Raw genomic sequence first — 18,094 nt, 5'->3', positions numbered from 1 at the left:
TGTAATTTCCATGATGGAGTACTCCGCACACTTCCAGAGTGCTGTTTATGCTCAGGCAATTCACGCAAGCTCCTTGTGCCCAACCGTTGTGACGTCACACACTCAGCGGGGAGTCGACTTAGGCTGGCCTCAGTTGTCCCTGGGAGCAGTGGGAAAGTGTGATTCATTTGCATAGCAAGGTGACCGGTCTTGCTCGCAAATGCTCTCTTCCTTCCCGTGGGACCAGCCAAGGTCCTAGAAAACAAATTGGATAACTGCATAGAAAAAAAAAAAGAATTTGAGTTTATTATAATAAGGTAGATCTGTAAAGGTAAAACCACATTCTTGTGACGATAATCATGCCATGAGAGTTGCAAGCATGACAAAATGTGTAAATGCGAATGGAACTAGGGTTCATGTGTCTTCCAAATATCCTCAATTCCCTGTGTATATTTGTGCAGGTCGCACAATACCATAACCTGCCTTTGTTACAGTTTCGAGGTTAAGGGGGAGTGACTGCTTATTTAAACACTAAATTAGATGTAGAAAATTGGTTTCAAATTGCAACAGCCATTTCAAAATAATAATTGGGTTCTCATGGTAGAAAAAGGTGTCACAATGACGCAGCTGTAAGGCTTTGGCCTCACAGTTGTCAGGACTGAGATTTAGTCCCAGCTCCTCCTGTATGGAATTGCATGTTCCCCCAATGCCTGTGTAGGTTTCCTTCGAGCGCTCCAGTTCCCTCCCACGTCCCAGGAGCGTGCAACATTGATTGGACACTTTGGAGTCTCCCGAGGTGTGATTGTGAGTGCAACTGGCATCTGTCTTGATGTGCCCTGCGATTGGCTGGTGGGCAGTTCAGGGTGTACCCTGGCTCCTGCCCGATGACAGTTGGGATAGGCTCCAGCACTCCCGCGGCCAGTTCAGGGTGTACCCTGCCTCCTACCCGATGACAGCTGGGATAGGCTCCAGCACTCCTGTGACCCTTATGAGGATAAGCGGCTGAGAAAATTGACTTTGAGAGGAACGGTTCCTGATAACGAAGATGAAAAAAATGGGATTCTGTGTATTGAAAAACAAAAAAACATTGTTTTCTAATGATGTACATTAAATTTATTGGAACCGCAAACAAATTCGGAGGTTTATCAACATTGATGTGTAAAACCATTTTTGTGATTAATAATTAATTTAAGTAATTATCACACACAGACTGATAGTGATGCGGGGGTAACAGTCTTTGGTAAACTGAAAAAAAATTGTAACAGGTTAATGTGGTTCAATAACTTGATTATTGCCATTTGTCTGTTCATCCTGTCTGTTTATGAATTAACATCAACTGTACATGCAGTTTTACCCTTGGTTGAAAGAGAAGCGGTATGGTGACAACAAGTCCTTTAACATACATCGACGCCACAGATGTTTCAAGTGAGTATAAATTGGCCGATCAATTGGGCAGCAGGATTTGAGTCCTCAGGTTGTTGACGTACAACCAACAAAAACATAGACAGAATCAACTCCATTTGTCACAACGTACATGAATTGGGTAATTGGACACAGAGAGGGTTTGTAACTGTGCGTGAACAGTTACCTACTCATTTATGACATTCCAAAGCAGAGTCGCTATTGACAGGTTGGCTGAGAGAGGAGAAATCTGTGCTATGTTCGGAGAAAAATGCTGCACAGTGAAGCCAACACACAGCGACGGAGAAATGTCACCGAGGGGCTTCAAACCCTGAACGTCTCGTTCCGGTATTGACACCTCCATGGGAGAGACCTGGATGAATGGCTTTGGAAGATGCACAGCCCTGTTGTCCTCAAATTTGGTATCAATCGCTGTTTTTTTCCAGCAATTTTGACCTTGTGTGGATGTTGTCGGTTTCCTTGTCTGCGTGCTCTCATTGTGAAACTTATTAACACTGTTATGTCACCAGCGAGCAAACATGTGGCAGAGATGTATCCTTTAATGGTGAAGAATGACAGTGACGACGATGATTTTCCATTTTATGTGCGCGTGCTGTTAGAAGAAGTTACTAGATGATATAAGAATTTGTCCAAATACATAAACAGGAGGGAAACGTCGAGTTATCGTTAATATATTTATTATGGACTTGCAACAAAGCCTAAGTATCATCCTTGGTTCGAAGAGTCTTGATCACGGGACAAGCTCCTACCCACAGATGCAACAGTATCTTCCTAGAAGTGGTCAAGGACAACTCCAATCATAACCAAAGAATGTGCCACATCATCACCAAAAACTGTACCTTTGTTCATTTCATCTGCTCACCCCTCCTTTTGACCTTGTGTGTTTTCTAATTTAAAAAAAAAAAAAAAAAAAAAAGAGTACACGACAGGCTGGTTCAGAACATGTTTGGAGACTGTAACTGGCCTGTCTCTCACGTCCTCCGGATCAGAATAAAAATGTTATTTGTGCAATTATTTCAGCAAGTTAGGTGATAAACCAAACAAATCACTTTGATGATAATAACGGCCATGAAAAGTGAGCTGGGAGTGATTTATAATAGCCCAAAGTTGTGTCAGTCTGATATGATACAATGCGCATCACAGTGGTGGCCATATTTGTCTGTGATGTCATGTGCAGACATCACACTGGAGCACTCGCCATTTAAAAAAAAAGCACGCTGTGCCAAATGCAATGGCAGATGAATGGCAGCAATTTTCAGAATTTTCTGACCGCCCTTCAGAGACTGGAGCTCTTTTTGAAGATGAAAATATCTCAGAAGCAAGTGAGGCAACCGCAGCCATTTTACCATATTGTTTCAAGCCATATTTAGATGATATCACTTCACTGCTGACACAAGACTCCACTACAGATACAGACGAGTGGGCAGACGAGGAGGACAAGGGACCCGATGAAATATTCTAAATGACTGGGCCATAATTGTTCGATTTCATAACCCTTTTACAAGTCTTGTGTATGTAGCGTACTCAGGAGGACCCATGCCGGGTGAAGTAAATATGGAGGTTATCGAAATTAATCTAGAGGGATGTTATGTGTGTCAGTTTAATTTAGTCATTATTCTTCTCTTTACTTTGCTTTTTTACATACTTTATTACTTATGTACTTTATTATTATTATCATGTGGCTCTTTTGTTATGTTCTGACAGAAGGACTCCATTACGTCATCTGGACGTGGATGTCTGTAATGCTCGGGAGGGTGGCTCAACAGGAGCTTCTTACTACAACTGTTGCTTTTGGACAAGTACATAAGTACTTGGGCGCCACACTGTCTTCTGCCTTTCATCTTTTGGACATTTCGGGAATATTGGCTTACTTCGAGCATTCATTGGAAATAACATTCATTTATTTTTGGAACATTTGTTCGACTCTGATGACTATCCGTTGTCTGGCTAGATAGCTCGTGTTACACGCTACTAAACTGTCTTTGTACTTATATTTTGTTTTAATTGTTTTGTGCCCCTCCTTGTCGTGGTGGAGGGGTTTCTGTGTCCCGATGATCCTAGTAGCAAATTTGTCTGGGCTTCATGCCCCTGGTACGGTCACCTCTTTGGCAGAGAAGGCGCTGAAGTTGGTGCGTGAGGTCGAGAACTTCCGACTAGATATAGTTGGACCTGCCTCTACACACCACTTGGGTTCTGGCACTACTCCTCTAAAGAGGGTTGGACTCTGTTCTACTCAGGGGCTGCCCACGGGGAGAGACGCCAAGCAGGTGTAGGTATACTTATTGCCCCATGGCTCGGGGCCTGTACTTCGGGGTTTACCCCAGTGGATGAAAGGGTAGCCTCCCTCCGCCTCCGGGTAGGGCGATGGGTCCTGACTGTTGTTTGTGCTTATGAACCAAACAGCAGTCCAGAGTACCAACCCTTTTTGGAGTCCTTAGAGGGAGTGCTGGAGAGCGCCCCCTCTGGCGACTCCATCATTCTGCTGGGGGACTTCAATGCCCACATGGGCAATGAAAGTGAGACCTGGAAGGGCGTGATTGGGAAGAACGATGTTCTGCGCTGCCATTGCTGAGGCGGCCAAGCGGAGCTTTGGCCGTAAAGTGGTCGGTGCCTGTCGTGGCGGCAACCCACGAACACTTTGGTGGACACCAAAGATGAGGGATGCTGTCAAGCTGAAGAAGGAGTCCTATCGGGCATTTCTGGCCTGTGGAACTCGCGAGGTAGCTGATAGGTACCGGTTGGCCAAGCGGAATGCAACTTCGGTGGTCGCTGAGGAAAAATCGCAGGCGTGGGAGGAGTTTGGTGAGGCCGTGGAGAATGACTTCAAGACGGCTTCAGGGAAATTTCTGGTCCACCGTCCAGCGTCTCAGGAGGGGGGAAGCAGTGGACCGGGTGCTGCTGACCTCAACTCGGAATGTTGTGAGTCAGTGGGGAGAATACTTTGAAGATCTCCTCAATTCCATCAACATTCTTTCCCAGGAGGAAGCTGAGTCTGGGTGCTCTGGGGCGAGCTCTTCTAGTTGAGGTCACCGAGTTGGTTAAAAACCTCCTTGGTGGCAGGGCTCTGGGGGTGGATGAGATTTGCCCGGAGTTCCTAAAGGCTCCGGATGTTGTGGGGCTGTCCTGGTTGACATGCCTCTGCAACATCGCGTGGACATCGGGGACAATGCCCCTAGATTGGCAGACTAGGGTGGTGGTCCCCCTTTCAAGAAGGAGAACCCAAGGGTTTGTGGACTTGGTATGTTCCAATTATAGCGGGATCACACTCCTCAGTGTCCTTGGTAAGGTCTACACAGGGGTACTGGAGAAGAGGGTCCATCGGGAAGTCGAGTCTCTGATTTAGGAGGAGCAATGTAGTTTTAGTCCTGGCCGTGGAACAGTAGACCAGCTCTACACCCTCGGCAGGATCCTCGAGTGTGCATGGGAGTTCGCCCAACCAGTCTACATGTGTTTTGTGGACTTGGAGAAGGCATTCGACCATATCCCTCAGGGAGTCCTGTGGGGGGTTCTTCGAAGTATGGGATACCGAGCCCCCTGATATGAGCTGTTCGGTCCCTGTAGGACCGGTGTCAGAGTTTGGCCCGGGCAATAAGTCGAACTCGTTTCTGGTGAGAGTTGGACTCCACCAAGACCGCTCTTTGTCACCGATTTTGTTCATAACCTTTATGGACAGAATTTCTATGCGCAGAGGGTGTCCGGTTTGGTGGCCTCAGCATCCCATCTCTGCTATTTGAGATGATTTGGTTCTGTTGGCTTCATCAAGCCGTGAGCTTCAGTTCTTACTGAAACTATTCGCAGCAGAGTGTGAAGCGGCTGGGATGAGAATCAGCACCCCCAAATCCGAGACTGTGGTCTTCAGTGGGAAAAGGTGGCGTGCCCTCTCTAGGTCGGGGATGAGATCCTCCCCCAAGTGGACTCGCAGGCCACCTGTAGTCTTCTTGTTGATGGATGTGATGGAGTTCACCCACTCTGCGGGCTCTTCCACTCTTTCAATTACACTAGTCATTCTTTCCGGTTCAGCTTTCAAACCACCTCTGAGTGGTGCAGGCAGTCTCTTCTTGGAGCATGTACTACAGGCTTGGCATCTTACTTGAGGTGAAATTTGTAAATGTAAGGCAATGTTCAATTTAAAGACTGTCAGAAACATACTATTGGCTTTTCTCATTTTTTTTTTCCAATCTTTTGCCTTGTTTGACTCTTTCCATGTTGTCAGCATTTTAGCTGACATATTCTCTTCACTAATCCCAAGGCCTCTGATGCTTTGTCTCCTAGGAGTGACAGATGTGCATCCAGCACACTGGTAAATGACAGATTCTGATGTCTTTTGCTGTATTTTTCAGATTGCAACCACATTTGTTTTTTATGGGCTAGTTGTTATAAGCTTTTAGAGGTATGACTTTCCCTGAGAATGTTCTGGGCCTCTCGTTCAAAGCCTTGCAATCATTCTCATTAATTAAGTTCGCTTTGGCTCCAGTGTCAATATTAAATGTTATTATAGACACATTAAGTAAATGTCAGGTTTATCAATTAGACATTCATTAAACAGGATTAAAAAAAGAAAGCAAAGACACCAGTTCAATTTTGACAGCTCGTGAGGAGAGATCAGAGGAACTGTCTCATACAATTCATCACTGCACTGTCTGATTATCCTCTCCTCAGCACCTCTATTTATTTGGTTTCAAACACCATTTATTTACATGGATCTGACAAAAAGGAGACGGGGAAACAAAACATAGTTGAAAACAAAGTGTATTTGTTCATGATCGTGTGCATGTGTGTGGAAGATTGCTGAGTTCATGTGTGGTCATCATTTCTTTAACAGACAACAGGTACCCTTGGTTCTAACAGTTGTGATGACTACATGTTCTTGTTCTTGTGCTATCTCCTGCTAATTCTTCAGTGCAGGCAGAAACAGTTTCTTAATTGGAGCAGAGCAAACCATTCTTCATTGCAGGCAGAAAATCTTTAATCTTGAGTCCAGTGAGAAAATGTCAAATAACTCACTCTGCTGCTGTACATGTGAACGAAAGACATACCTTTCATATGTTCCATTTGAAAGGCAGTGCTCGTCGAACTTCTTTCATACCTTGTTAAACAGATCTTTTTCATCAGGTGAAGCATGCACAAATGTGTTGAATAATTCTATTGCTGTTGTGCCAGCAATGTTGGACAGCAAGACAATTTTTTTCTGCCCTTCGATCAACACCAACAGCCACAATAGCAAGAAATTCTGTTTGAAAGCTCGCCAATTTACATCTACATTTTAGTCACTTTCAATGGACCTGGCGGTTTGGCTGCATCCATCATTGTGTTGCTTCTTCTTTCTTGAACATGACTCCTAGTACCATGTAATGTTCTGGTCGTATAAATAAGAACATTAATTGGAATCTTGGAAGCATATGACAACACATTATTTTTTGTTGACCATCTCTTATGCAGCGCTCAGGTTGTTCTTGTCTCCTGAACATGCGTCCCTCTGTTGAAAGCGTCTGCAATGGTCACACTGCCACCTTGTGCTAGTTCTTTTTTATATTCATCACAACACGGAGGAGATTGATTGCCAGTGGTCTACAGTCCCAAAGACCATCGTGACAACATAATGCCTGTTCATACGCTGTTTAAAAAAAAAAAAAGAGAGAAAAAAAGCATGCTACCTTTACACTGTAAAAAAAATACACACACACATCCATATAACAGCGTGGCTATGTAAAATGAACCAGGGTGTAGTGAGTGAACACTACGTTTTTCACTGTCATGTGAAATAAATGAAAAAAGTTTTAGGCTTACTTTAGATATCAAAAGGGGTTTGTAGCTCCCGGAATTTTTTTTTTTCATGGAGGAGACTGCACAAATGGCTCTTTGAATATTTTGTGTTGCCGACCCTTGGACTAGCTCATTTGTTGAAAAGACAAATATGCGGGCGGCTCCTACTAAATTGTTCAATGTCATAGTGTTAGGTGCACCCTTACTCATTGTGTTCTGCAGAGGGCAGCATTACCCTGAGCACTGTTATCTGTACTGTTCATCTGTTATGTTTCGGTTCTCGGTTTGTTTATAAGGCGTGAAGAAAAGCAGAGCGCAAGCACGATTGTTATTTTCCCATCCAAAAACAAACATGGCTCGATAATTGTAAATATAAGTAGTTCTCCAGGAATTGTTATAAAAGCTTTTGCTGCAAAACACTGCATTCACCAGGTTAGGGCCCAGGCTGGTTGTTCAGCCATGACGTAATGAGTCACGTGACAATTTTACTTCCGCACCCAAACAAAAAACACGTGTTTTGTGCTTAATGTCTTCTCTGTGAAAGTTCTCAAACAAAATGCCTCAATGCTGTGTTCCAATGTGCACAAATCGACAGGAAATCTTTCCCAACTTATCTTTCTTCAGATTCCCATTGAAAGAAAAGGAAATAAACCGGTGGCTGCAGCTCATGAGGTAACTTAATCGCATAGCATAATGGCTGCTAAAGGCCAATACGGTTGTGCAAGGGTACTTACTTAGAATATCCCCATATGCAGTTACTCATCGATGTACATGGCCTGGGACACGTACCAGTGCCGGCCCTATACATAATTGTATCTCTGGATGAAGTCGGGAGTTTAAAAAGTTAGCTCTGGTAAACACTTGATGGTGTCAGTATTGTGGTGATTACATTGCCAAGTAACTCAAGGTGGACGACATTATGTTTCTAATAGCTTGTTTCTTGAATACGTGCCAGACAGCACGTCTCGCACAGACTGCTAGGCTAACCGGCACGCACGAGTATCCTGTACTGCTTGCATCATGGAACTCAGGGCTGCGTCACACATGCACAGTATTGTGCCCTTGAACTTTTACTCTACTCTGTGACATCTCCCCCCCTTTTCAAGTATAGTAGGCAAAACACTAAACAAACATTAAATTTTTGCATAACTTTAAACAATACGTTTACCCTTGTATACCCACTTTATCATTTCATCATTACTTATCAAACAAAACTTTTCCATATTCCCAAAACACATTTTTACGTTTCTTTTTTCCCCCACATTATCTGAGGGTGTGGGTAGACTACCACAATCCCTTGAGATAAGAAGGGATTTATTCTGCCTTTTTGTCCTTCATCTCAACTAACTTGCGTACCTGAGGTTTGGTTTAACACTCCGACCAAACCTGGTGACGACTGGAGTTGGGTGTTCGGGGGAAACCAGGGGCGTCAGCAAGAGCCCTGGCAGTGGTTAAGTCCTGCTCTGCTTGCTCACGCTTTCCATCTTGATTCGTCGACTGAGGAACATCCATCTTTCGCGGTGTTGACAGCTCCTGGTTGACCAGCCAGAAATGGCGCCGGTTCTGTCACGAGGCGTCACCTCACTCCGTCTCCATTTACCTGTATTGTAGGTCCTGTTTGTCTTAAGCAAGGTCATTAGGCCTTTGTGATGTCCAGAATATGATGTTGCTCCCCCCGAGGGGGTCCATCTGTTACCTTCGTCTGCCACCAGGGTGTTCCACTTGGAGTCTCTTACATTATTTCTCAGATACGATTTATTTGCTGAATACATTATTCCTTGGAAAATCCCTTTGTTTGAGTGTTCAATTAGAGGAATTAAAATAGTGCTAAACTGATTCATTGGCAGGCACAAATGGAGTCCTGCCCTCATGCCTCGGTAACTGCCCCATAGTTGTTTTATCAATGTTATTTGAAATGAGGTTGGACCTCATCTTATCTCTGGTCGGCATGGTTGACTGAGTACAATTATTGGTTCTGTTAAGTATTTTTGTCAGCTGTACACGTGCCCAAAAGTACCATATGAACAAAAATAACATTATGGCTGTCGATGTTGCAGCCCAAAATGCTATCATATGTTTTAGCCATTTTGAAGTCATGTCGACCAAGTCAAGTGTTTTTTAATCACTTCACCAGCCTTGGGGTATTTTCAGATACTATAAATCTGTACCCACCTTGTGCTAGGCTTTGGTCACCTTCCCCTTTGGGTGACTCAGTGCCACAGTCTCTAATCCATACAAATGGGCAGCCTCATCACTGTTTTATAAACTTTGCCCTTCATCCTAGCAGAGACTCTTTTGTCGCATAGAACACCTTCCTTCAAGTGTTCCACCCCGCTTGGACTCGTTTCTTCACTTCTTTCCCACACTCTCCATTGCTCTCTATTGTTGACCCCAACTATTTGAAGTCATCCACCCTCGCTATCTCTTCTCCCTGATGCTTCACTCCTCCTTCTCCGCCCCTCTCATTCATACATATATATATTCTGTTTTACTTCGGCTAATCTTCATTCCTCTCCTTTCCAGTGTGTGCCTCCATCTTTCTAATTGTTCCTCCGCATGCTCCCTGCTTTCACTGCAGATCACATTATCATCTGCGAACATCATAGTCCAAGGGGATTCCAATCTAACCTCATCTGTCAGCCTATCCAGTACTACCGCAAACAGGAAGGGGCTCAGTGGAGATCCCTGATGCAGTCCCACTTCCACCTTAAATTCTTCTGACACACCAACGGCACACCTCACCGCTGTTCTGTTGCCTTCATACATGTCCTGTACTATTCTAACATATTTCTCCGCCACAACAGACTTGCACATGCAGTACCACAGTTCCTCTCTTGGTACTCCGTCATAGGCTTTCTCTAGGTCTACAAATACACAATGTAGCTTCTTCTGACCTTTTCTGTACTTTTCCACAAGCATCCTCAAGCCAAATCATGCATCTGTGGTACTCTCTCGGCATGAAACCATACTGTTGCTTGCAGATACTTACTTCTGCCCTGAATCTAGCCTCCACTATTCTTTCCTTAACTTCATTGTGTGGCTCATCATCTTTATTCCACTATAGTTTCCACAGCTCTGAACATCGCCTTTGTTTGTAAAAATGGGGACTAGCACACTTTTCCGCCATTCTTCTGGTATCTTCTCTCCTGCAAGCATTCCATTGAATAAGTTGGCCAAAAATTCCACACCCACCTCACCAAATTGCTTCCATACCTCCACTGTAATGTATGTATACATTGATTAAATCTATCCATTGTGTCCATGGTCTGTGCTTTGTCCATGCATTTCTTCAGTCTGTTCTTAATTCTACTATTCATTCTCTCACTTTGTGGATGGTAAAAACAGTGGTGTTTGAAGTCAATGTGGAAAACGTGTTCTATTTTGTCGACCACTTTGTTTACAAAGTGTATTCCATTCGTATGATGTCTTTGCATAGTGCATCAGGTTGTTGAGCTGGGAATATTTCTACCCATTTTGAAAAAGCATCAATGATGACTAAAGAGTTGTGCTTTCCCTCACTTTTGTATAGTTTATTAAAATCCATGTGTATTCTCTGAAATGGAAATATTGCCTGAGGAAACTGATCACGTTTTGGACATACATTCCCTCGTGGATTATGTGGAGCACATGTCAAACAAGTCCTACAAAAATTTTTTTTGCATGCAAGTTAAATCCATAGGTCCTGTAATGCCTTTTATCAGGTCTACCATTCCCCCTGTTGAGACATGAGACTTGCCATGGCTCAATATTGCCGCCCACTTAAAAATATTTTGGGGGAGAATGGGTTTTCTATCTGTGCTGACATAAATCCCATTTTGTAATGTAGCACCTTTATTTTTCCACATCTTTAGTTCTGCTGGTAAGCTTTGTTGTTCCATTTTAATTAAAGGAAGACTTTGCCAAAACTAATAGGAATGGGAGCACACTTTAAAAGATAGTTGATGAGGGTTCAGTGTTTCTTTTAACGCCAGAGTTATCTGCAGGTTTCACCGAGAAACAGCTCTAAATTGGAAAAGTATTATCGAAATTCCTCTCTCGCTAAGACATTCCAATTAGCTCGGCTGGAAAACTGACAGCCAATCAGCATTTGCCACGCCTGCAGTGCTTCCTTTTCTGACCCCCCATTGCTCGTGGATACATTTCACCGAACAGAGAACGTCCAATATCTGGCATTGTCTGGCCGATTTTTGTGAAAAAATAATTACAAACAAACAAAACAAAAGTAGCATGACGTACAATGTTCAAGCCTGGGCCAGCCTTGAGCCAGACTACACATAGCTGCCAGTTGTCTTGTTGAAGAGGGGGCATGGCACTAACGCCGGACAATAATCCCATTATATGGACCGCGGAAATTTGTCTGATGCCTTTGTGAGGAGTTGTCTTATATGTAAGAATATACAGCCGGTGTGGCCTGACTTTTTTTTTTTTTTCACCCCAAGCAGCAAGCCTTTCTCAAGCAACCGGCAGTGGCGGTGCGTTTGTGTGTGTGTGTGTGTGTGGGGGGGGGGTGGGGGGGGGTCGCTGTAAATAGTAACCGGGAAGTGTTGTTGGAAGTTGTTGTTGAAGTGTTGGAAGTGCGTGCAATAACAGTCCCATGAAATGGACCGGGGAGATTTGATGCTTTTCTAAGGAGTTGGTTTAGATGTAGAGAATATATAGCAGGTGGCCAGACTTTTTTTTTAACACCAGGTTGAACTTTTCAAGCAGGAAAGCTTCTCGTGATCCAGCGGCAGGGAAGGCGCACGCCCGGCTCGCCGTAATTACTAACCGGGAAGGGTTGTGTTCTGAAAGCCAGTAAAGTGAGTTGATGCTCCGTGTTAATACTATAACGACCATTGAGCATACAAAATAACAATGTACAATGTTCAAGCATTTGAGCAGAACACACACAGGCGGAATTCGACCTGTTGGGGGGGACGTGGCGCTGATGATTAACAATAACAGTCCCATGAAATGGACCGCGGGGATTTGATGCTTTTCTGAGGAGTTGGGTTAGATGTAGAGAATATATAGCAGGTGGCCAGATTTTTTGTTAACACCAAGTTGTATTTTTCAAACAGCAAAGCTTCTCGCGATCCACCAGCGGCAGGGGTGTGGTGTGGGCTGTTGAACGCGCAGATCGCCGTAAATAGTAACCGGGAAGTGTTACATGTATATATATCCATCCATCCCTCCATACAACTCTTAGCCGCACGATAGTCGAAGGTGTGCTGGAGCCTATCTTCACTGTCAACGGGCTGGTGGCAGGTTATACATACACAGATACGGAGAGAACATGCAAACTCCACACACGGAGGTCCGGCATTGAACAGCTGTGCCACCCTCATAACGTATGTTGTTGCTTTACCGTACCAGCACGAAAGGGTATAACTTAGCGGCTAATAACCAGTAATGATTAAATGCATGCAAATTTCTCCGTTGATGAATGAGTCTCAACTGTGACAGCCACAGCTTTATCCTGTCAGGGGAGGTTAAAGAAGGACAAATTTGGGTGTGTTTTCTCAGTTTTGGTGCAGAACAAGTCAGCATCTTGGCTTAGCTAGAATAAATGGTCTGTAATACTAAGCATCGGTGATGTCAGGGGTGGAGTCAAGGATGTTTCTTCTGTGTTTGGCTGTGAAAGCTGGCACATATCCAGATTTGGCTTCGATTTCAAAAATGTTATTTATTTTCAATTTTTATTTTAATGTCCAAAATATATGTAATAATAATATTACTTCACATTGGAGAGTTTATTGTACATATGAATTTTCGGGAGAGTCTTCCTTTAACACATCATCGAAAGTTGGTTTCTCATCTAGGTGAGCTAACACATCAGAATTGCACAATCTTGGTGAAGAATTACCACTCACATCATCCAACTTGACATCGCTAAAAACATCATCAACATTGTCACTGACGTTTGCATCATTATCAACCGTACAATCAGTAACTGGGGAGGAGAGTGAGAGAGAGAAACTGACTTGATTGTTGTTTAACAAATTTTCAGAATTATCAGTAGGACCTGAGGAGTTTGTAGATAAGTCATCAGCCTCTGAGGCTACAGAATGAACCATGAATGTATCTGATAAATTAAAAATGGATTAATTCGGCAAAGAAGTCTTGGAAAAAATGTCTTTTGACATCAAAGGAGTCACTGCATAAGACAGAAAAATACCCAGAACGTCATACTCTATTTGCTCTGTATTAGGCGAACACTCTGGAGAAACAGTGACAATAGGATCAACGCCAACTTGTGCCCCCATAATATCGATGCCGATCAACAAATCAACACCTGGAACTGGAAGAGAGTCAAGAACACTAACCTCAATGGTGTCAGAAACCAGATCTGAAGTCAAATTCACAAAATGCAAAGGAGCAAGATAATAGCCACGTATACCTTTAATAATAATATCTGAGTTACCTGAAGACTTTGCAGAAAAAGGCAAAACATCCTTCAAAATCATAGCATACAGAGCTCCAGTGTCCCTCAGAATAGTAACGGGCGTTGGGGTAGAATTATCTCCCATACTTGGAACGGAACCATTGTGAATAAAAGGCAAAAACTTCACCGGAACTTCAGAATCTGAAAGTTCATTGTCAGAACCAAAACTCTCCTAAGAACCGCCTGGCAAGGAAGGCTGAGGTGTGATATATGCACAGGCATTTGGGGAAACCGTGGACTGATTTTTGTATTTGAGCTTTTTGCAAGCAGAAATCAAGTGCTTCTTACAATAGGCACAGACAAGTCCTTGATCCTGAGAATTTGAACCTGCCTTATCACCACTTGACTCTGGATGAGAAACAGTCTTTTGGCAAAAAAAAACATGGAATTGCCGAGAGATTGAAAAGAACTCTTGTGAGTCAAAAAATAATTATCTGCCAACACCGCTGCATCATGTAAGGTTTTAACAGTCCGTTCATCCAAATAAGTCCTGAGATCGGAATGAACACACTGCTTAAATTCCTCCATCAATACGAACTGCCTAGTTGCAGAAGCTCAGACTTGCGTAAATCACACTGATTTAGGGGTAGGGGACCTAATAAAATGCTCAAGTCTAAACTCCATTTTGCTGGTTTCAAAGTTTAAGTTGCAAATATGCAGAAAAAAAATTAACGCTTTTAAACAGATCTCTCAAATGTCAAATGAATTCGATCCCAGACGAGCCCCCAATTTTGTTACGTGTGAATTTAGACTAAAATCTTTAAAGGTCAAGTGTCGTCAAACCGATGATTTTTGGTATATTATTAATGATAAACAGCCAATATGGTCCCATGTGTTTTTTCACCACAAAACATGTTTTTGACGTATACTGCTTTTTGTAACTCCCGCCATGAAAATCCTCTCGAGGGATTTGTTTTCGAGAAGAACCAGGAAGTGACGTACAGGACAGAGGCGCCCCCTAGTGGACTCGTTTGTTTCCATTAGTTTTACCCCCAGGAAGGTAGCTCGTTGTTCCTTCGTGTTAGCCAAAATGCAGGGTCATTGCATTCCTGGACATTGATTGAACACTCGGGAGAATGGAATTACCCTTCATAAGTTTGAAAGAGACCTTGTTTGTTGTGAAAAATGGATTGCACGGGTGCAGAGGACGAGAGCTTCGTGGGTTCCAAATAACAGGTTGGTGTGTATACAGCTCCCAAAAAAAAAAAATTGTTTGGGGCGGACCACGTAATCGGTCCCTCTCATAACGAAGCAAAAGATCTGCCTATGAAATATGTCGATGTGTGCGTCGCCCAGCCAACAATGTCTCGATAGTGTTCATCACGTACTGCAGCAACTTTGAACATACCCCTAAAAGCAACATAGCTAGGCTCCTCCTTATATGCCACCACGGGCGCCGAAACTCAGCCACACCGGCTGAGGCACCACGTTCGGCGGTCACAGCTTCTGCGAAGGCTCCGCGTCGGGCTTTGCGATGGGGGCGGCTCTGAAGAACCCAGCCGAGAATGCATTACTCAGTCGCATGCGCGCATAAAGCGCCCCGGCTCGACTGTGACTAAAGCAGCATCGCTCGGCTCTGTCATAAACCACACTGGCCGGCTGCGATGAGCCGCGTTGGCTCATCTGCGCCGCAGGAGTGGATCAGACGGGATGCGGTTTGGCCGTGATCTGATATCATCTGAATATGGCTCGAAACAATAGTGTAATATTGCCCTGAGGGGTCAAAACAATATTATAATATTGCCCCGGTAACTTCACTTGGTTGTGTGGTGTTGTCCTTTTCGAAAAAAGCTTCGGTGTCAGAAGTGGCGTGGGAAAAATGCGAATATCTCTGTTGTTTGGCTTCCATAGTAGCAGGCACTGCGTGTTTTCAATGGCGGAAGTGACAATGACGTCAAGGACAGAGGACGCGACTAATATGGCGACCACTTGGATGTCGAGGGACACTCAATTGTGCAACTTTGTGCATGGATGACGCGCTCTCTGCTTACTTTTTTTTTCGTATAGACATTGAAGTGAATCCTGTTATATGTATTTTTCATTACAATTTTCATTTTAGAATGTTTATAGGGATGACTCCCGGGCTTTAAGATCAAACCAGCAAAATATGACAAAGCAGTTGTATTGTGTTTAAGACAATTTAATCACACACACACACACACAACACAAAAATTATAAAACAACTAACACAGAATAGAAGTTCAAAAACCGAGTAGTTGAGCCAAGCTATGAATACTCACCAGAGTTGAACAACCAGACAAATGTTCTGTCCAGCGAATATTCCAAGTCAACAAGTGTCCAGAAATGTCCAGGAATGCAAGGCAGAATGCAGTGTGGCATCTACTTGTCTACTTGTCAAAAGAGTGGTAGTAAGAAGCTCTGCTGATGGTCGTTCTCAGTCTTCTTACATAGGCACACCTCGGAACGTTCCAGAATTCCACATCACAAAAGAACCACATCATAGTAACATAAACGTAGAAAGGAAAATAAAGAATAGAAATACACACACACACATAACAGTATGTCTTCATTTGTTACATGGTCTGGTAATCCCATCAAGGTTTTGGCTACTTCTAGTTTTTTTGTTCTATCTGCAAATGCATTTAATGATACTTTGTCTGTATTGATGTGTGTGCTGCACATTTACATATGGCTATTTCTTTTGGTAATTGAACTGCTATGACCAAATTTTGTAGTAGCTCTGCACTGATTTCCCTGTAGTTGTCACCATTCCTCTATTTTTCCAGTATTGTCTGTGTAGATTGTGATACCACTGTGAATACAGCAGCATCTGGTCTCAGATTGTTTAACACTGTCCAAAGGTGGTTTTCTATCCAGTTCAGTCAAACCTATCCAAATCTGGTTCTTTTTGTCCAATCAGAAACATTTCATGGTGCCTATAGGTGACTTGCAGGTGACGTCACATCCGTTTTGAATTTTTTCTGGCCGCCATATTGGGAGGTCTCATTTCGCTGGTTACATTAGATTACATAAGACGCTTTTTGACTTCTGAGATGATGGTGCACACGTGTTGTGTTATTGGCTGCTATAACAAGTTAAGCAAAGAAGGGAACAGACGGTTTTTCCGATTTCCGAAAGTAATTACGCACCAAGGACCCCAAACAGAAGAAATGTCGAGCAAACGGCAAGCGAAGTGGCTCAGTAATATCTCGCGTGCAGATCTCACTCGTCCCACAGTTTCAAGTCGTGTGTGCAGCGATCACTTAATAAGTGGTAAGTTTAAGCCTAGTATTGCACTTTGACCATATCCTCCTACCGCTATTTTTACATGTACTTGTTGTTTGCTGTGTTTTATATTACAAGACTAACGGTGTTTGATAGGTCTACATGTATATGTACATCCAACTTGGCCGCCGATCGAAATCGGCCGCCACTGACAGGCTTTTCATCTACAGTTTAGGATACAAACGTATGAATGTGTGTTGTGCGTTTGCTGTCTGTTTACTGTCTGTAAACGTCAAATTATTTTTAAGAAGGAAATATACCGTATATATATTAAAAAAAACATGAGTTTGCGTGTAGCACCTACCCACATAATAATCACGTTTTGTAGAACTGAGAACAATGGATTTTTGGTGAAATGCACTGTGCAGGTTATTATGCGTAAATAGTCCGACCAAAACTGTCCGAGCCAGCCCATAAAATATTTTTTTTTTTGTTATTTTGACATTTGTTTGGTATACTCAGCTAATGTCAAAATGATAAATTAGGTATTTAGGCTTAAGGCTAGTATTTCTGTCATACGCCCTGTTGGACTAGCTACCAGGGTGATATTTTAGGTACCAGTACCTTAAAATGTAAAATGGCAAATGTGAACAAATGGAAAGCCGCTACTGTCATATTAGGGCTGGTATTACTATTAGGGCTACATTCAGACATTCACGCTATTATTTGTTAGTACTTAGTAATTTACACCTTGTACATTTTAATTATTGTCACATTACTTAATGCTCCTTCAAATAAATTTAAAAGATGGTGTAATATTTATTTGTCAGAGATCTTTTTCCCTAATCGGTCCGATTTGTCGGACCTGAAAAGGCCATAATGGCGAAGCAGAAACAATAACAGTGAGTTACGCACTCTGTCCCAGGTGATTACAAGTTACTTACTCGGGCAACAATTAAAACCTTTTTTTGCAGAGGACACTCTGAATCCACCCGCTTACAAAGTAATTGTAAGGCTCCAAGGACTTGTAGGCCTTCATCTGTTGGTTAGTAAGGCTGTTGGTTGTAAGCACCAAGTAGTTCACAATGTCGGGGTATTCCACTCTCGGCGAAAATTTTCAGTCGCAAAATCAGCCTTCGATAGACTATACGGGTCCAGATCCTCACATAAACTGATTTTCTGCCTGTAGAAGGGTTTCAGATCAGCCGACAGATCCTCGAAATACTTTGAAAACGCCATAGAAAGTGCAGATACAATGAAAGCGATGCTGGTATGTAGACAAACTTTAAGAACTGTTTACAACCTCCCAACATGGCCGAC

General features: G+C 43.1%; 1 protein-coding gene across 2 annotated transcripts in view; it reads left to right on the top strand.

Moving 5' to 3' along the window:
- The first annotated feature begins 1,783 nt into the window (after positions 1-1,783).
- Positions 1,784-18,094, top strand: part of rnf2 (ring finger protein 2) — a 96,078-nt gene continuing 79,767 nt past the window's right edge. Inside the window, exon 1 of one of the 2 annotated variants that reach the window (XM_061839508.1) lies at positions 1,784-1,802. Coding sequence is in view for 1 of the 2 variants with exons in the window: in XM_061839507.1 (XP_061695491.1) it covers positions 7,721-7,836 (116 nt within the window). In the remaining variant the exon portion in view is untranslated. Of the gene's footprint in view, positions 1,803-7,697; positions 7,837-18,094 lie in introns of those variants that run through there. The other variant, XM_061839507.1, reaches the window with a different exon arrangement.

The sequence above is a fragment of the Syngnathoides biaculeatus genome, chromosome 13, assembly GCF_019802595.1.
Source record: "Syngnathoides biaculeatus isolate LvHL_M chromosome 13, ASM1980259v1, whole genome shotgun sequence".
In the NCBI taxonomy this organism is placed as follows: domain Eukaryota; kingdom Metazoa; phylum Chordata; class Actinopteri; order Syngnathiformes; family Syngnathidae; genus Syngnathoides; species Syngnathoides biaculeatus.
This window is presented reverse-complemented; position numbering and strand designations above follow the sequence as displayed.